Source organism: Sciurus vulgaris, assembly GCF_902686455.1.
Source record: "Sciurus vulgaris genome assembly, chromosome: 3".
In the NCBI taxonomy this organism is placed as follows: Eukaryota; Metazoa; Chordata; class Mammalia; order Rodentia; family Sciuridae; genus Sciurus; species Sciurus vulgaris.
In genome coordinates this window covers 33,123,578-33,144,480 of record NC_136463.1, presented here as the reverse complement: position 1 = coordinate 33,144,480, position 20,903 = coordinate 33,123,578, and the positions used below count along the sequence as shown (strand labels likewise).

Genomic DNA, 20,903 nt, shown 5'->3' with positions numbered 1-20,903 from the left:
AGCAAGTGCTTTACCACTCAGCTATGCCTCAGTCCTTTAAACACTTTTTCTTTGGAGAGAAAGGCATGAATGTTTTTGTCTGGGTTTTTGTTTGCTTGTCTGGGTTTTGAGATGAGATCTTGTTATATTGCCCAGTTTGGCGACACGGCACTCTTGTAATCAAAGGATCCTCTGCCTTCCTGGTAGCTGCAACTACAGGCATGTGCCACCGTGCCCAGCTGCAGAAACGGTTTTAAGGGACTCAAGTTCCACATCTCAAAAGTTCCACTTCTCAGCTGGGCTCTTTCCTAAAGCTGACTGCTTGAGAAAGTGCTTGTGCACTGTTTGCTGTTCTCCTCAGAGAAATGCATCCCACCTCTCCGTCCCATAGCCTCCCGGGGAACCACTTCCCTCTGCTTTGTTTCCATCAGGTATTAAATTTAGATGAACTTTAAGGGACTGTGTACTGGAATCTACAATAAATAATGCACACAACAGCAGTCGTTGATATAAGATCTAGTAATGTGCAGAACACCTTCATTTTATTGGGATTAACTCTTCCTTCTTAGAAACTGACAAGCTCTTCTGGTTCTGTCAAATTCCTATTTATCAAAGACAGTGGACGGAGACAGACATCATTACCCTATGTATAAGCATGATTACACAAATTGAATCTACATTGTGCACAAAGAAATGAAAAGTTGTACCCCATTTGTGTACAATGAAACAAAATGCAGTCTGTAGAAAGAAGAAAAAAGTGAATTAAACAAAAAATTCCTATTTATAAATATAAATGATTTTGATTATGAGATTAAATTGTTTATATACAAGAGTTCACAAACATCTTTCTGTCCGTCTGTCATGAATATATAGGTCTTGGTCGGAACCGACTGGATGATTTTAAATGCTACAATCCCCACTTTAATATAATTTTCATTTTTACTCCAACTTTATCTAATGTTAGCTGTGTACACCAGGCACCTCTAAGTGTAAGAGTGAGTGGCATAATAATCACTTAAGTCTAGCAGAAACTTCCAGATAGAGAAAAAGTAAATGGCTGAGTAAATGTTCCTTTTGAGAGTCAGGTGATTCCCAATTCTTTGTTTTTAACATTATGGAACATGAACTTCAGCTGCTGGAGAACTGAAAATAATATTTTTTTCTTTTTGGTACTGGAGAATGAAACCAGGGGTGCTCTATCACTGAGCTACATTCCCAATCCTTTTTATTTTTCATTTCCAGCTGCTAGCATTACAGGTGTGCATCACTGTGCCTGGTGAAAATTTATTTTTTAAAATCTTCCGAATAAGGATAAATTCACAATCGGTACTTTCTCATGAAAATTAAACAAAAATTATATATGAGAGAAATGGAAATTCTAGTTCAAGAAATAAATGATATAAAATTTCTGATTTACTTAGTAGAAGTAAATGCCAGGATTTACTCTATTTTAAAATATGGATGGTGGTGGATATCAAATGGCTACGTATTTATAGTCCACTGGAACCAGGCGAACGCCTATAATCCCAGTGACTCGGGAGGCTGAGGCAGGAGGATTGCGAGTTCAAACCCAGCAACTTAGGGAGGCCCTAAGCAACTCAGCCAGACCTTGTCTCTAATAAAAAATAAAAAAGGGCTGGGGATGTAGCTCAGTGGTTAAGCGACCCTAGGTTCAACCCCTGATATCCCCCAAAAAAAGAAAAGAAAAAAAAAAAAAAAATATATATATATATATATATATTCCATTGGATGCATGTAGAAGAGTGATTAATGGTTTTATTTTAAAAATCAATATTGACAATACATTAGGAATTACATCTTTTTCAACTCCATGAATAATTGCTCTGAGGAACTGTTTTCAAACAAATTTCTTTCACATATATAAGAAAATATCTTAGATATTTCTCACAGCCACCTGTCTAAATTCGGACCCCATATAGAGCTGGACAGGAAAGAAAGAGACATTTTCATGTACACTCATCCCTAAGCCTTGTCGGGAACAAATCTGAATAGAATCAACCCCCTTCCGAGTTCAGCGGACGAAGCCTGTAATAGCCACGGGCCACCCATAGGTGGCACACGCTAGCGGCCCCGGGGGTGGGGGCGGCCGTCCGAGCACGCCTCTCGGTAGCCCCGTGGTCTCTCTCGGCTTCCGTTGAGCACGAGCAAGATGGCAGCCTCCGAGACGGTTAGGCTACGGCTTCAATTCGACTACCCACCTCCCATTACTCCGCACTGCACGGTTTTCTGGCTTCTGGTCGACCTGAACAGATGCCGAGTGGTCACAGATCTCATCAGTCTCATCCGCCAGCGATTTGGCTTCAGTTCTGGGGCCCTTCTAGGTCTCTACCTGGAGGGGGGGCTCTTGCCCCCGGCCGAGAGCGCGCGCCTGGTGAGGGACAACGACTGCCTCAGGTGCGCTCGGCGCGGGAGGCGGCGCGGGAGGCGGCGGCGGGGCGGGCGGCTGGCCGGGGACGCGCCTGCGCACGCCGGGGTCGCCTCTGGCCCGGGTAGGGTGAGGCGCAAAAAAAAAAAAAAAAAAAAAAAAAAAAAAAAAAAAAAAATGCACCTTCGTGAACCCCAGAGATCTGACTGGTCTAGTCAAGGGTGGAGCGGAGCAATCTGCATCCTAACTAGCACCGCTGTCCGAGAGCTTCTGATTTTCAGGTGAAACAAACGTGGAACGACTGTCCTGTTCATCATGAGCAGGGCAGATGCTTATTCCAGCCTTGATTAGGGAATCCGCATCTGGCCAGGCACTGTGTTCCTGCGCAGGGTGCAGACAGGGAGCCTGGCCTTCCGTGGGGTACTCAGGGTCTTCTGCCAGGAGACCAGACAGAGAGGAACAGTCATGTTGTCTTCGTAACGCTCCGGTTGTCCCACTTTAGTTCCTTTGCAGTATCCGCCGAGACTTCTGGTGGGCGACATTCTGCGTCTCACCCGGCGTTTTGGGTTCACCCAAATAGCGGTTTGGGTTCTTTTTCTTTGTGCATCAGGATCCACAAGAATAAAGTATGCTTTTGAAAATTAAAAAAAAAAAAAAATGATAGGTGAGTATCCAGGGACAACTGTAGTATGAATTGCCAATACTCTATTTTCTTAGGAAGATGGTTAAGATGTGATCACTCTTGTTCAGATTCTCATCTTGAACTGATTTGTCGCCTTCACCCCATTAAGCTTAAGCTACAGTGAATTAATTTCAGAGTTGTGAATCAGGCTACATCCTCTTGCCTGCCTTTTGTTGTTGAAAATTGCCTTCCCTCAGGCATGTCAGATTCATAAGATTTCTTCAGAACATCAGGGAATTTAATTTGGAACAATGACTACATCTCTGAGTGTCTCTTCAATCAGGAATGCTGTGATTTATTAGCAGTGTTTCAGCTGTTTTGAATGACAACTTGAAATAGCCCAAATTTCAGAAAGTGTTCTTTTCCCTTTTTATTGACTGTGAAATAGGCCTCCATTTACTCTGTAATTTAGGGACTGTTTAAATGTTACATTTGTAAGGACTGTATCCCCTCCTGTTAAGTTTACTTTCCCAACTGTCCCCTGCCTAATGAATTAATAACTTACTGTAGCTAAGTACAGTTATATTTCAATTAATCATCTGGGAATTGCACTCTTTATAATGAAGCTAGCAATGTCAAAAACAACAGTGAAAGGTGTTATAAGTAATAATTATAGCACAATGGCGGGCAGATTCCTTCTAAATGCCTCAAGTGCACAACTGCTTGTGCAAGAAATCCACTGCAGGGGCTGATAATGTATTTCAGTGGTAGAGCATTTGTGTAGCATGTGCAAAGCCTTGTGTTCAATAACCAGCACTGCAGGATTGGGGGTGTGGGGAAGAAACTTCCGTAGCTGACTTCAGTGGTAAAAGGGGACAGGTATGTAGGAGAAAGCTAAACTTGGAAATTTGTTTGTTTGTTTCATGCTCCCCCAAGCATTGTCTTCCCCTGACAAACTTCCTTTTTTTTCAGAGCTACAGAAGAAAACATATTCACTGTTTTCAGAGGTACCTAATATTGTTGGAGTGGACCCAAATAAGTAGCTTTGTGCTTCTGAATACTATCTTCCTGTGTGATGCAGGCAATTATATTGAATAGCTAGACCAGTGTATATTGCTAAGTGCCCAAGATGGTTGAGAAAGGAGAGATCAAGCCAGGTGCATATGCCCATAATCCCAGCTACTTGGGAGACTGAGGCAGAAAGATCCAGAAATTGAGCCAGTTGAGCTAGTCTAGTATTTAGTAGTATCCTATTTCAAAATAAAAAAATTAAAAGTCTGGGGATATAGCTCTAGTAGAGCACTCTTGGGTTCCATCCCCAGTACTGTCCCCCAACCCAAAGGAGAGAGATCAGCATGGAACAAAAGTGGTCCGGGAGTTGAGCAGTACCTTAAAGGATGGGCATATGTCGGGTGGCTAACATGCAGTTGTAGAAGCAAAAAAAGCAGTAGAGACAAGTCTGACGAGCAGAAGAATTCTGTTGAAAGTGCTGGGGATACTGAGAAGCCTGATGAGGAAAGGTTGAGCCAGGTTCTGAGAAGCAACCTTTGAGGCCCTTGTATGACACTGCCTTTTCCTCAGAATTCGTTCTCTTAAAACACAGGAATCTGACTTGACATCTGTACCCTGCCTGGTGACAGCTCCTGAAGCTGGTCTTTAGGTCCCCTGGGAAGAAGCGCTCCTATTTGCTTAGAGCCCCGTGTTAGTTTGCCAGGGCTGCTATAACGAAATACTACAGAAGGGTGGCTTCAACAACAATAATTTCTCATACACAGGTTTAGTTTCTTCTGAGGCCTCTTTCATCGGTTTGTGGAAGGCAGCTTTCTCCCTGTGTCCTCACATGGCCTTTTCTCTGTGTGTGCATTCCTGGTCTTTTTCTTTATCCAAATTTCCTCTAAGGACACCAGTCAGATTGCATCAGGACCCACCCTACTGGCCTCATCTTAAGTTAATGACATCTTTAAAAGTGCTTTCTTCACATTTAGTCACAAGAGGTACTGGGACTTAGGGCTTCTACATATGAACTTTACGGAACCACAGTTGATCTCATAAGAGCTCTGCAGAGGGTTTCACAGAGGTTTGGCTATAGCAACTGGTTTGGACAGTGACCGAGTAGAAGAGAGCTTTCTGCTGAAGTCATTCTGTGAGGTAACAAAGCATACTCCCTCCTTTCAAATGCCTGTGGCATTCGATTAAATGTTAGAGATGGGTTCTCATTTCATATTCCTGTAGCTAATGGCTCCTTGCGTTTCAAGTCAAGCCTCTTTGAAGCCTCTGTGACTCTGTGACTTACAAACTGTGTGCTTGTGGTCAGGTAATTTTTTACCTGTCTGAAGGTGGCAAGGCAGGAGGGAGGCTGCAGGGAACCAGTGGGACCCAAAGGAGTGAAGTTTCCCTCTTGCACCTTCCTTGTTGAATTTCATCTTTGGTCGATGAGACAAGTTCATCAAAAATCCACCAATGTGCCTTCAGAGGACTAACAGTGTTCATTGTATTAATGAAAATTAGAACTAATGTGGATAGCATTTGCTTTGAGCCAGGCCTGCTTTAAATATATAATAGCTCACTTGAGTACTGTAATTATTATCATTATCCTCATTTTTATAGATGAGAAGGCTGAGGTAATGATTGTTTAATAATTAATTACAGTGGCAGAAGGAGGATTTTAACCCAGGCAATCACTTTGAACTTGGCAGGATGACAGTAGAATGGGGTAGGTGTCAGATGGGGCAGATGGACATGTCTATATTTCTGTATAGCAGAATCTTAGAAGCAAAATTACAAATATAAAGGGGAGTACTTACATTTTGATAATACCATTCATTTTTCTCTGTAAAGAGTTTGAACAAAAAGTGGAGGATATGTTTTAGAAGTTTCCTGAAATCAAATTTCTGTCCTCTCTAATTACCCAGGTAATTCACTGTAGTTCGTAAAAGAACAATTGCATTCTTTTTTGTTTGTAAAAGACAACTTCATTTGTTGTCTATGGTTCATGTAGAGAAATGAACATTACTAAGGCAAGCACACACCCTGTAATCCCAGCAGTTTGGGAGGCTGAGGCAGGAGAATCTTTTTTTTTTATTTTAATTAAAATCTTTTTTATTTTTACAGATTGCATTTTGATTCATTGTATACGAATGGGGTACAACTTTTCATGTCTATGGGTGTACACAATGTAGATTCACACCATTCATGTAATCATACATATACATAGGGTAATACTGTTTCATTCTACTATCTTTCTGTCCTCCACCCCCTTAGACTGTGATATTTTATTTTTTTCTTTATGATGTTTGATTCATTCCATTATTTTTTCCTTCCCCCCACCCCTCCCACCTCTCTTTTCCCTCTATACAGTCCCTCCTTCCTCCATTCTTGTCCCACTCCCACCCCCCATTAAGTGTCATCATCCGCTTATCAGTGAGATCATTCCTCTTTTGGATTTTTGAGATTGGCTTATCTCACTTAACATGATATTCTCCAATTTCATCCATTTGCCTGCAAATGCCATAATTTTATTATTCTTTATAGCTGAGTAATATTCCATTGTGTATATATATATATATATATATATATATATATATATATATATACCACAGTTTCTTTATCCATTCATCAATTGAAGGGCATCTAGGTTGGTTCCATAGTCTGGCTATTGTGAATTGAGCCGCTATGAACATTGATGTGGCTGTATCTCTGTAGTGTGCTGATCTTAAGTCCTTTGGGTATAGGCCGAGGAGTGGGATAGCTGGGTCAAATGGTAGGTCCATTCCAAGTTTTCTAAGGAATCTCCACACTGCTTTCCAGAGTGGCTGCACTAATTTGCATCCCCACCAGCAATGTATGAGTGTACCTTTTTCCCCACATCCTCTCCAACACCTATTGTTGCTTGTGTTCTTGATAATCGCCATTCTAATTGGGGTGAGATGGAATCTTAGTGTAGTTTTGATTTGCATTTCTCTTATTACTAAAGATGTTGAACATTTTTTCATATATCTGTTGATTGCTTGTACATCTTCTTCTGTGAAGTGTCTGTTCATTTCCTTAGCCCATTTGTTGATTGGGTTATTTGTATTCTTGGTGTAGAGTTTTTTGAGTTCTTTATATATTCTGGAAATTAGTGCTCTATCTGAAGTATGAGTGGCAAAGATTTTCTCCCACTCTGTAGGCTCTCTCTTTGCATTGCTGATAGTTTCCTTTGCTGAGAGAAAGCTATTTAGTTTGAATCTATCCCAGTTATTGATTCTTGCTTTTATTTCTTGTGCTATGGGAGTCCTGTTAAGGAAGTCTGATCCCAAGCCAACAAGGTGAAGATTTGGACCTACTTTTTCTTCTATAAGATGCAGGGTCTCTGGTCTGATTTCAAGGTCCTTGATCCATTGTGAGTTGAGTTTTGTGCAGGGTGAGAGATAGGGGTTTAGTTTCATTCTGTTGCATATGGATTTCCAGTTTTCCCAGGACCATTTTTGAAGAGGCTATCTTTTCTCCATTGCATATTTTTGGCACCTTTGTCTAGTATTAGAAAATCGTATTTATTTGGGTTTGTGTCCGTGTCCTCTATTCTATACCATTGATCTACCTGTCTATTTTGGTGAGGCAGGAGAATCTTGAGTTCAAAGCCCCGCTCTGCAACTTAGTGAGGCCTAAGCAAGTTCCTATCTCTAAATAGTACATTAAAAAAAGGGCTGGGATATGTCTCAGTGGTTAAGCACCTGTGGGTTTAATCCCTGGTACCAAAAAAAAAAAAAAAAAAGAATGGTAACGAAGCAGACTTAGGGAGACCATTTCTTGTTCTCTGGATCGCATTTAGCCTCACCTTGTTGATATTTGTTTCTCTTGGAGAGCAGTAGCTAGTAAGGCTGCAATAATCACAAGTCATGCTTTTTAGTCAGATACCCATAGACACATTGTCTTAAGGAGAAACGAGGGTCTGGTCAGGTGCGTAGCTTAGTGGAAGAGCCCTTGTCTAGTGTGCACAAAGCTCTGATTCTATTCCCAGAACCACAAAATTGAAAAAAAAAAAAAGTGGGCGGGGCGAGATGATGCTTTAGAAAGCATGATGGTGTTGCCAGCTCCAGGGAGAAGGATGGATGCTGCCTAAACTGGGTGCAGCATGTGCTATGTTGCGGTGACTTTGTTTATTAACAGTTTATTAACTGCAAGGACTGAGCAAAAAGTTTAGCAGCTCTTTTTGAAGTTTGGTCGTAATTAGTCATCTCACAATTGAAGCTTGAATCATTGCTAAAGTAAAACAAATTGATAAAAAATGTCAAGGAAAAAATCTGATATTCTGGAACTTATGCGGTGGTCTTAGATTCACAGGATGCCAAGCTAGCTTGTACCAGTTTAAGAATGACTTCTTTGCTGTTAGATATTGAGGTCTTTAGCAGGGAACAGAGAGGATGTTTTTATAATATAAGTCCCTGGTCATTCAGAGTTTTATTTTTGTCTTTATCTTCTGCTCAGGTGCTCTTATTTTATCTTGATTTGTGCATTTCTAAATAGTTGTTTTCTGAAGAATAATTGAGGATTCTTTTCGGCAACTACGTTGAGGTAAATCCACAGGATTATTGGGCTTTAAAAAAAAATTAAAGAAAGCTTATACATATTCCCTTACCCACCATTTGTACTTTATTTTTAGATATGACTGTCTGGATCTTTCTCTGTTCACTCAGGATTAGCAGTTGCCAGTTCATTGGGGGAAATTGCTGTCCTATAGTGAAACAATTTTGGATGAAGTGTCCAGGTTTTCCAGAAAAACAAAACTGTTGCAGGATTGTGCATAGAGAGACAGGACACTAACCTTTAACAGGAAACTGTTTATTTTGTGCCAGCGGATTATCATCCAAAGGCCAAGTTTCAATGGAAGCAGGACTTCACCTTATATAGCCGCTGATAGTTTCCCTCTCATCACTCTCCCATTATGTATTAGCTCCTTTGCCTCACCTGTATAGAAAAATACATTTTGCATGGGTATTCTGTACTGTAAAATCATAAGGAAGTTACAACAGAGCTGTGCAGGTGCGTTGTGGGGGTCGGCAACCTGAGTGTGCCATGCCACTTTCCTTTGAATGGTAAATGCATATGTACATGGTTACTAAAGGTATCACGTTATCCGACAGTTGCTCATGTGTACACAGATACAGGCCTTGCTTCGCTTCTGTGCCTGTTTGGAAAGGGCTTGTTCCACAAAACCATAGGAAAAACTCACACACACAATATAGGGAATTAACTCAATTGAGGAAGCTGAGAAATCTCAAGATCTGCAGTCAGTAAACTGAAGTCCAGAGGGTCAGTGGTGTGATTCCAATCCAAATCTGACTCTGAAGGCAGGAGAAGACTGATGTCCCAACTTGAAGGGTCAGACAGAAAGCACATTCTCCCATAGCCATTTTGTTCTCTTTAGGCCACTAGTGAATTGGAAGAGACCAACCCACATGGGGAAAAGCAGTTTACTTAGTCTTCCAATGTTAATTTCATCCAGAAACACTCTCACAAACATGCCATAGACAAAAAATAATGCTTAAACAAATATCTGGGCACCCCATACCTCAGGCAAGCTGACACATAAAATTAACCATCACAAACTGTCATGCAATTTTATGGGTATTTGTCACTACCCCAGAGAACATAAATTGTGTGTTATTTCCCTAAATTTAAGCAAAAAATAATTAATAAAATCTCATTTTACTTATTATTTTTAAGTATATGTTTATTTTTAATTGACAGTTATTGTACATATTTATAGGGTACAGGGCAATATTGCAGTACATGTATACCATGTGTAATGATTGGATCCAGGGTCACTGACATAACTGTCACCTCAGGCATATGTCATTTCTTTGTGTTGGGAACATTCAAAATCCTCTGTACTAGCTATTTGGAAATATTCGTTAATTATTGTCAATCATAGTTATCCTGTGATGCTGTAGAACACTCTTCCCAAGCTCTGATAATCACTATTCTATTTTTTTATTTCTTTTAAGTCAAATTTTTAACTTCCAAATGTGAAAATATATAGTATTTGCCTTTCTGTAGCTGACTTATTTTACTTAACACAGTGTCCTGTAGATCCACTCATGTTGTTGCAAATGAAAGAATTGCATTCCTTTTATGACTGAATAATCTTGCATTACACACATGCACACACACCATATCACATCTTCCTTATCCACTTACCTGTTGATGAACACTTAGGTTGATTCCATATTTTGGCTATTAAAAATAAAATCTCATTTTTAAAAAAAGCAACACATTCCAAAACAAAAACGGATAAATTAGCAATATCACCTGTTAGGGTAGGTAACACACATGTAGTGAAAGACTGTGCGTTTTGAAGCTAGACAAACAGGTTTGAAGTGCCATTCTTCTACTTATCAGCTGGGGATCTTGGGCAGGTTACCTTTTTGAACTATAATTTTGTGGCTTGTAAAACAAAGCAAAACTCTGCTTTTTTGTGGTTTTTTGATCAGAGAAAATGCATAGAAAATGTTTGAGACACAGTATTCAGTTAATAAACTGGCCTATGAAAGTTGACCATAAGTGATGCTATCTGGGCCATTTTATCAAAGAGTCTTTTTTTCCTTAAGTGGTGTGACAGTGTGCAGACTCATCTCAGTATATAACTATATCCTGGCAACATGCTTATGAATTGCTCACTCTAGCTTTCTCTCTTATTTTTTTGACAGAGTTAAGTTAGAAGAGAGAGAAATTCCTGAGACTTCTCTAGCAGTCAGTAATGGTGATGATATTAATTTACCTAGAAAAGCAAAGAAGCGGGCTTTTAAGTTGGAGGAAGATGAAGAAACAGAACTAAGTTACAGATATTCAAAGAAGCAGTGGAAGAGGCAGGACAACAATAGCATTAATGAGAGAGTCTTGGATCTGGAACCAAAAGCTATCACCGATCAGACTGGGAAGAAAAAAGGCAAGAGAAAAAATAAAGCAACAGGTGGCACAGTGGATGAGGAAGAGGAAGAGACCAGAAGGAAATCTCCAAGAAAAAGGAGAAATGTGAACATAAAAAACAGACCAAGAATTCCAAATGTCCCAAAGCACAGACGTCAAAAGAGGGGACCACCCAGAAGTCTAGTTCTCAGAAAGGTTCTGCTAAAAACAGCCTTGTGAAAGCCAGAAGGAAAGGCGGGGGAGGCACATGTTCAAAAGACAGCCCCAATTCCTCCTCGGAGTCGGAGTCTGGTTCTGGTCATGATTCGAACAGTGATGGTATCAGCAATGTCACATTGGAGGTTAGAAATTCTGCAGAGAAACTATCAACTGAGGTATCAAAAGAAGAACCCTCTACAAAAAATACAGCTGCAAACAAACTGGTTGCAAAAGCTGCCGTCACCACCAGCAAGGGCAAGATCACCAGAGCCTCATCTTCTAGTTCCGACTCCACTTCAGATTCAGATGACCAGTGCATGGTGTCCAAGAGCACCCCGGAGTATGCTACAGGGTTCTTAAAGACAGTAGGCCTCTTTTCAGGAAGAGGCTGTCCAGGTCCGGGGCTGGCAGTACAGACTCCAAGTGCGATTGGGTGGAAATTTGTGGACTCTAATACTAACAAACAGGCTCCTGGTCCTCCTCCCAGTGTGTCTCTCTCCACCAGTTTAGGAAGAGGATGGGGGAGAGGAGAGGACCTTCTTTCTTGGAAGGGAGTAAGAGGTCGGGGCATTCGAGGGAGAGGTCGAGGAAGAGGGCATGCTGTTTCCTGTGTTTTGAATACTAACACTGAATATCAGAAGCAGCAGCAATTAAGTGAGATAGTAACCAATTCATCTACTATTATCCAGGTAAGTATTATTTATTATGAGTTGACTTCTCTCTCCATGCAGTATGTCTGGACTCCATGTCATGGGCTCCCATTTTCTCAGAGGTAATGAAGTCACATGACTAATGCTGTTTTTCAGAATCCAGTAGAGATACACAAGAAGGACTATAGTCTATTACCACTGTTAGCAGCTGCCCCTCAAGTCGGAGAGAAGATTGCATTTAAGGTATATTTTAAAACAGCAACAATTACAACAAAAAAGGTTAGCTCCCCTTCCAATAAACTTATTTAGCAAGTCATGTTAAATAGTCTTTATAAAAACCCTTTTCCCTGCGACACCAGTGTTGTCAAAGTTTCCTGGTGGGCCTCAGAATGGTGAGGGTGGGCACTGCATGTTTTCTTGCAGGGGCAGGTTGGTAAGACAGAGGAGCCGTGGGAATGCGAGAGGATAAGAGGGCTTGTGTACTCGTAGATGTTTTTCTTCTTTTTTAGCTTTTGGAACTAACATCTGATTACTCTCCTGATGTCTCTGACTACAAGGTAAGGTTGTTTATTTAAAAATAATAGCTGGACATGTTGGCATGTGCCTATGGTCTTAGCTGCTCGGGAGGATGAGGCAGAAAGGTAGCTTTAGCCCAGGAGTTCAGGGCCAGCACGGGCAGCAGCGTGAACCCTGTCTCTAAAAAGAAATAAAAAACCCCACAAAGTTGTCAGTACGCTAACAAGATTAAATTTATATTTAATACTACTCGCTTGGGTAAAAGAGTTTTTCATTAAAGTCATAAAGTAGAGGATGAAATTATTTATCAAAGTGTATACTTTTAAAAGCATCACTGTTGCTAAGTGCGGTGGCACATGCCTATAAGCTCGGAGGCTAAGGCAGGAGGATTGAGAGTTCAAACCCTGCCTTAGCAACTTAGTGAGGCCCTAAGCAACTAAGCAAGACCCTGTCTCTAAACAAAAAATTAAAAAGGACTGGGGATGTGTCTCAGTGGTTAAGTGCCCCTGGGTTTAATCCCTGGTATAAAAAAAAAAAAATTCCACATTTTTGCATTGACCTCAAGCATTGTTTTCTAGCTAAATCAGTTGTTTTATTTAATTCTATCCCCAGAGAATATAGTCTTCCAAGGCCCTGACCCCCATTGAATCTGGTTTTTAAAAGTACCTGTTATCTGTATTCAGAAATCCTGGGTAGGTACAGGAGAAACTGATTAGCTGGCCTTCCTGTGTCACTAAGATCACCCATTGTCTCATGATTGCCCACCAACATGCATAGGGTAGTACTTCCTCTTAATGCATTTGAAGACGGGTTCCCAAATCTGAGGGACCTGGGAGGAAAGAAATTGTAGACTTACCAGTAACAAATTACTTTCCTATTTCAGCTTTGGGACTGTGCTCAGCCCTTGGGACGGCTCTAATAGCATCAGAAATGGGATCAGCCGCACTGGGGTGTGGGTGGCCTCTTCTAATGAAGGCTGTGATGCCCAGTCCCACCTCAATATGTCACCCTAACCTATTTTCCTCTGTTTCTCTTTTTTAGTGATTTTTTGGTGACTAGCATAATCTTGGCCTTTTAACTTCTGTAGCTGTCTTCCATTCATGATTAAAATGTATCTATTTTGCCTTTGAAAATATTTCAGTATATTCAAATAGAATGTTTCCAAGTCTGCTGTTTTTATTTCCCATACATGTTGATTTATTTTTTTAACACTTTTTATTGATCTAGAATTCAAATCACATAAAATTTGCCATTTTAACCTTTTTAAATTCTGCAATTTGGTGGTTTGTAGTATTTTCATAGTGTTTTACGTGTTGATTTTTGACTTGGACTTTTATTTTCTAAAGGAAGGAAAAATATTAAGCCACAATCCAGAGACCCAGCAAGTAGATATAGAAATTCTCTCATCCTTACCTGGTGAGTCATTTGGAAATTAATTTGAAAATTTAGATTCTTCGTATCTACAGTAGCTTCTAAATGGCATTGATACACAGAGATGTTCCCTTCCTCCACTTAACCTGGCATCTGTGACCGACTGGTGTTTACCACACTCGGTCAGCACCCTACAGCTCTTGGGTCTACTAAGATATATTGGATTGGTTCTCAAAGCTGTTGGGCTACTTGTTCTTGTTGTATTTGTATATCTTCATAAAAGATTATATGAACTGGTGAAAACTGTTTGCAAAAAGAATTATTTATAGGAAATAATTGAATGCTGATTCAGGAGCATTACTGAAAAAAATGCTATGAAATTATCGGTGGGTGAGTGAGGTATAAAAGATTGGGAAGAATTTGATGAAAGTCTAAGAAGATTCTGTCCTTAGGTAGCCTTGTATGTTTTGTGTTCTTAAATCACTTAAATCACTTAAAAATAATACAAATTGGAACTTGTGGACAATGTATTAAGGGTATGGTTTATAAAAGAAAGACATCTGTATTCAGTAAACTCAAGACCTGTTTAGCTGTCTTTCAGAAAGATTGGCAAAATAAAATCTCTATGTGTGTGTGTATACATATACTCTTACATTTTATTTTTTTGGTGGTGCTGGGAATCAAACCAGGGTCTTGCATGTCTTAGTCAATTGCATATTATTTCAGTGGGTCCTTGCTTTGTCCTGATTGAATCCTACCTGTTATTGGTTCTGGAATTAGAGAGCTTTGACCATATGGAACTTAACTTAAAATGTGTTGAAGGGGTCCCTAGCCAGAGAGCAGGGGAGATGACTTTTTCTTTAACAGACTCTCAAGCAATTGTTTCCTTTTTTTTTTTTTTTTTTTTTTTTTAAATAAGGCAGTGAGTGAAATAGTCAAAATTCCACCAAGCATGGTGGCACATAACTGTAATCGCAGCCTCTTAGGAGGCTGAGGCAGGAGAATCACAAGTGTAAGAAAACCTTGGCAACTTAACAACATCCTATGTAAAAAAATAAATAAATAAAATAACCTCAGGGGTGGAGTACCTCTGGCTTTAATCCCCAATACCAGGGGGAGGAGTGGGAGAAAGAAAGATTCAAAAGTCCTATAGACAGAAATGAGTCAAAAGAATTTTTCAAATAAAATCCCTTTGTGATATTAAGTAAATGATTAGATATAACTTACACTGGATTTCCAGCTGTCATTGTCGTCATCATCATCATCTTTTGGGGGAGGGTTCTAGGTATACTGGGTATTGAACCCCGTGATGCTCTATCCCAGCATTTTTTATTATTTATTTATTTTTATTTTTTTGGTAATGACTTTTAATTTTTTTCCACATTTTTTATTGATGCATTATAGTTGTACATAATGATGAAATTTGTTGTTACATATTTGTGCATTGCTATTTTAAATTTTGAGATGGGGTCTTGCTACGTTGACAAGGCCGGCCTCAAACTTGCCATCCTCTTCCCTCAGTCTGTAGATAGCCTTACTGGGAATGCAGGTGTGGGCCCTGGTGTCCATCTCCAGCTTTCTTCTGATGAGATTTTACCCACAGAATTCCCCATTCTTAGGAATGGTGGACAGAGAAGTTTATGCATGCTCAAATTCCAGTGACACAAACCTGAATGCTGCACATCAAGTCATTGACGATGACAATGTCCAGTTACAATTTTTCTTTTTTTTTTCTTTTGTACACGTGTGTATGGTACTAGAGATTGAACCAAGGGGCACTGTACCACTGAGGTACATTCCCAGCCCTTTTTATTTTTTTATTTTTAGACAGGGTCTTGCTAAGTTACCCAGACTGATCTTGAACTTGTGATCCTCCTACCTCACTTAGCTTCCTGAGTCACTGGGGTTATAGGTGTGCACCACTATGCCTGGCTAGCACATCTCTTCTTTGGGGCATCAAGAAATGACTACTGCTGGGCGTGTTGGCACACATCTGTAATCCAGGCAACTTGGGATGCTAAGGTAGGAGGATCACAAATTCAAGGCCAACCTTAGCAACTTGGCAAGGCCCTAAGCCACTTAGTGTCTCCAAATAAAAAAATAAAAAAGGGCTGGGGATGTTGTTCAGCACTAAAGTGCCCCCTGTGTTCAATCCCTAGTGCCAAAAAAAAAAAAAAAAAGACTAGTCTGGGCACAGTGACCTATGCCTATAATCCTAACAACTCGGGAGACTGAGGCAGGAGGATTACAAATTGGAGGCCAGCCTCAGATAGTTAGCAAGACCCTGTCTCAAAAAAATTAAAAGGGAGGGGGATGGAACTCAGTGGTAGAATACCCCTAGGTTCAAGTCCTAGTATTGGAAAACAAAAACAACAACAAAAACAAAAAAAGCAAAAAATTCTACCTGTTCTCTAAGAAAAATACAAGAAGTCCTCAGTTTGCATAGTTATGATATACATGAATTTCAGTTACCATGGTTTAGTTAAATACTAAATAGCATCAGTCTCCCAATACTAGGTATGTTAACTGTAATTGTGTTAAGTACTGATAGTTCTTCAGTCCACAAATCACTATGTAAATAACCCATGTGCATTCTGATGAGTGAAGACTCATGTCACTTCTTTCAGAGTCTGTTGTTGACTGCTCACCGTGCATCTAACATTCAGTACAGATGGCAGATGGTAAAAGCACATAAGTTTTTTTTTTTTTTTTTTTTAATGGGTAGTTGACATACAGACTTGTCCAACAAAGATAAAAGCACACTAGAGAAACAAAAGTGATGATTCTGGAAGTACCATCCAGACCGCTTATGTGAACTTACAGGTGAAGTGGCTCTCTGGTGTCGGCTCTGCCACTTTTGTGAACTTACTGACCTAAAGGAAGGTGGCTATGATGAACAGGAGGAAACGTCCTAGAAGTGGCGCCGTGGGAAGCTTCACTAAGATTTCACGAAGTGGAAGGGAAACCTTCAGAGCCATTTCTTGAGATCAGAAACTCCAAGAATAAAATTTTGGTGCACACCCAGAAGGAAATGTGACAGTTCTGCAGACACAGAACAGCTGTTCCAACTGTGTTTTAAGTTACATGACAAGACGGCGAGCATCGTTCCCGCTACCCTGATAAGTTTCTTACGAAGAAATAAAAGGCATTACTTTTCAGTTTCTAGCATTTTAAATAAAGATGGACTACATAAATATTTTTACTAATTTTCACAGTCTACACAGTGAGGGTTTTTGGTATTTTGATGAAAATTTTTGAAGATTTTCAAGACAACCATATTTTTTCCCATTGATTGTTAAGATAGTTTGGTATGGTTTCAACCTGTAGTTATTTTTCCAATCCCATACTACTGTGGGAGCCCGAAACTGCCTGTGTTGCCAAATAGTAGCCATCTGATTTCTCAGGCTGGATGACATTTCATGGCATCTCGCCTTGCTGAAACATAAATTATCTTTTTGGATCACCTTGTGGTTCGATTCTGGGACTAGAAGTGACCGTTCCTCAAGCTCATTTTAAAGGAAAGGTGGCCAAGGAATGGTCAGGAAGCAATTGTGTTGTGGCACTGGTTCTCTGAGGGTCCTCTGTGAGGAGCACCCCATGCTCTCAAACACGCCCAACTTGCGTATCAGTTGGTGGCTTATTTGTGACCATTTTCCCAGTGATAAAAATTCCCTGTAGAGAAACATTTTAACTATTGAGGAATAACTTACTGTCTTTCCTCCCTACCTTCTGGTTTCAGCCTTGAAAGAACCTGGGAAATTTGATTTGGTTTATCACAATGAAAATGGAACCGAGGTGGTTGAGTACGCTGTGACACAGGAGAGGAGGGTAGGCATGTTTCTCTTGCCTTGTTTGGTCAGACATTCTCTTTTGACTAGTAATGTGGAGTCTGGAAGGTGACATTGTAGCTTCCCAAACTGCACATATCAAAACCAAAAGGATCTAGGCCCTGCGGGCATCTAGTCTTTTTCCTGGTGAGTGGCAACAATAAGTGCCAAGTGCCAAATCAGGGTGCCATCATGTAACCCCAAAGAGCCTATGTAACGAGGTGTCCAATAAACTCTTGTTTAATAGTGTGGAGTTGCTTACAAGGATAGTTAGATAGGGATTCCAATAGAAGAAAGGAGCATATTTTAAAAACGTTATTGGCATGCATCATTCATAAAAGTTCACATAAGTGTATAGCTTGAACAATTTTCACACATGATCATATCCACATAACCAGACTCAGATCAAGAAATAGAACACGAGCAGCCTGTAGGAGCTGCCATCATGTGCCCTCGCAGTCACTCCGGACCCCCAAGCGTCACCACAGTTCTGACTTGTGGTAGCATAGATGGCGTAACAAATGACAGAATGATGATTCTGTACTTCAGATTGCCATGGGAAATGTATGATTTAGACCTTTATACACAGCTAACTTCCAGAGCTGCTGGCAGTGGTTACTTTGTTAGGCTATGGCAGCAGTAAATAGAATTTTTATATTGGAAAAAATGTTTGCTTTCTTTAGAATGTTGTGAATCTTGTTCTGGACTTTTCAGTATTGAAGATTCACATTTCATCTGAAATGTAAAGTCTTAGAAGTCCTATCCAGGCTTTATGTTTTCCTTTGTTTTATAGGTGGATGATACTCTTAGAGATTTGTCCCCAAAATGCATTTTTAGGTTTGTGGTAGGATTGGCAGATTTGGCCCAATCTCCTGTTCTTTATTTGCAGTATATGAGCTCCTTTTTTTTTTTTTTTTTTTTTTTTTTTTTTTTTCTTTTCCTCCCCTTTCTCTCTCTTAAAATGTAGTCCTGAAAGACTGCATTGGAAAACTATGTACCACCCTTTTTTTTGGTACCCGGGATTGAACCTGGTGGCGTTTAACCACTGAGTACATTCACTATGGCATTTTAAACAAAGACTTGAAATTGAATACAGAACCCGTAATTACTGTTTTTGACACTAGATGGCTCTCAGCATACATCCATGTGGTTAGGCATTAGTGGTTACTTTCAAATTGTAGTTTCTATTTTCAGGCAGCATAGAATAAGAACTACAGAGCTTCCAAGAAGGGCACGGGCAGCCTAATGATACCCACTTGGGCCATATCTAGCTCCCAAGAAATCTGCAGGCTGCCTGTCTGCAGGGGAAATCCTTGGGGCACTTGTAACCTCCTACTGCATTTTCTCAGCCCCCACAACCCCCCAGTTGTAAAGAAAAGATAAAATGTGCTTAATGTTAAATTTAGCTGCATTTTAGGGAAATGAGTTCTTAAACCCTAATTTAACTCAAATTACTGGGACTCAAATTATTCCAGTTCTTCAGCCATTCTGACAAATAAAAATTTGCCTTCATTGAAGAGTCTGATGTTGCATAGTACAGCCCGAGTTCATCTGATCTGGGAGCCCTTCAGTTTTAATTTGCATGACACGGATGTGTATTGGTATGTGTATTTAATGATTTGTAATAAGAAATATTACTCTAGAAAGAGCAAGATTAACCCTGTGTGGTGGGATCTTAACTAACCTAAATTTTTTAACTTATTAAGTCCTATTTGACCTCAAAATGAAGTGCTTAAACTATTTTGTATTTTTTTCTCAGATCACTGTTTTTTGGAGAGAGTTGATTGATCCAAGACTGATTCTTGAATCTCCAAGTACCACCTCAAGCGCAGAACATGTCTGAGTATGACCTTTCCACCTCATAGTTTATAAATGTCTTTTTTGTGAAAGTGACTATAACCTGAACTTTTTTTATTATTATTATTTTAAAGAGCATTTGAAAGTCTGGATTTTTGTTATCTTTACATGACTGCACTGGGGAAAAAAAATCTACCTCATCATTTAAAATAATATGGGTGTTGGTTTGTAGACCCATTTTTTCCTTCAAGTTAATTTCAGTTCACAAAAGTTAAAACTTGACATTCCCTGCAGACATTGTTATATACCAATAGTCTAGTTTCTTCTCTTTTTCTATTTTTTTGACCATTAAGTAGCGATCGTCAGTAGGAGTTTATAATACCAAGTACAAGAACGTGCTGCATATCTTGTTTCAATAAATTTCACTAAGTAACATTTAAAAATATTAAAGCATGTTGCTTGACCTAATTTTTTAACATTTGAGTTGTTCCATTAAATGTGGAGCATCTTATAAATTTCAAGTATACTTGAAATTGCCAAGAGTTAAGAGATAGTGGGGTTTTTTTGCAGGCAATGGGTTAAAGAATCCTTTCACATTTTCCTAATTTAAAAGTGAAGGATTCTCAGGACCCTGTGTAAGAGCAGTGTGCCTGGAAGAGAACTGTGTTACCCGTCCATGGGTAGGGGATTTGCTGTGGGCCTCAAGACCACAGAATGTGTTACCTACTACAAGATGCCAAGCACCTGGCTCAGTGCGTTGGAGTGAGGATCTTGAACAGAAACTTCCTTTCTGTTTTTATTCAATACAAAGCAAAAATGGCTAACAAATGTATACTGTGAAAAAAACTTTCTTCTAACAAAAGATCAGATCCCTCCTTCAGCTTTGCAAATTTTTAAATAAAATCATATTGAACATAATGTCCATGCCGTCATGTTTAGTTGAGTATTGCAAATTATTGTCTTATTTGTAGTAATGCCAGACATTGTACTTTTCCATAACAACATTTGCCTTCACCAAAGAGTCTGATGTTGCCTAGTCCAGTCTGAGTTCATCCAGTCTGGGAGCCACTGGACCAATGAAGATGCTCTTGACCAAAGAGAAGTGTTGACCTCAGAATGTATTTTCAGATTTTAATCAGTTTGAGTTACCTTTTTCCTCTATAGTAATGATTAAAATCCACTAGAAAGGCGATGACATCAATTTAGGATTCCTGACCAGCTTTTGGAGAAATAAAATATAATAGATTAGAACAATAAGTTCTTTATACCCAAAGAATTGAAGTTTGCTTTTTGAAATTTTTGTTTCATTTACACATAGCCATGTGTGTATTGGAACACTATGTAAAATGTACATGTGTTTTGTACTACTCGGAATCAGAGATTTCATCATCACATGATACTCAGACTTGGAAGCTCTAAACAAGCCACTTACCCAGGAGCGAGAGGGAAGGGGAGGGGCGGGAATGAAGGTGCTGGCAAGAAATATGTGCCAGGGAGCAGATCTTTGCTTGCTGCTTGTAGTAGTCATCTTTGCATCACTGTGACCGAAAGCCCTGACAAGAACGACTTAGAGAAGGAAACATTTATTTTGGCTCATGGTTTCAGAGGTTCAGTCCTTGGTGGGCCAACTGCAGTGCTCTGAATGAGGT

General features: G+C 39.8%; 1 protein-coding gene across 1 annotated transcript; it reads left to right on the top strand.

Annotated features, from left to right (window-relative positions):
* Window positions 1-1,966: 1,966 nt before the first annotated feature.
* COIL (coilin) lies at window positions 1,967-20,172 on the top strand. Its single transcript, XM_079131406.1, is given in 8 exon segments — window positions 1,967-2,394; window positions 10,676-10,983; window positions 10,986-11,782; window positions 11,900-11,986; window positions 12,253-12,300; window positions 13,606-13,675; window positions 17,370-17,458; window positions 19,217-20,172. Coding segments are annotated over 8 exon segments (1,728 nt in total). The 5' UTR covers window positions 1,967-2,149; the 3' UTR covers window positions 19,301-20,172.
* Window positions 20,173-20,903: the final 731 nt, after the last annotated feature.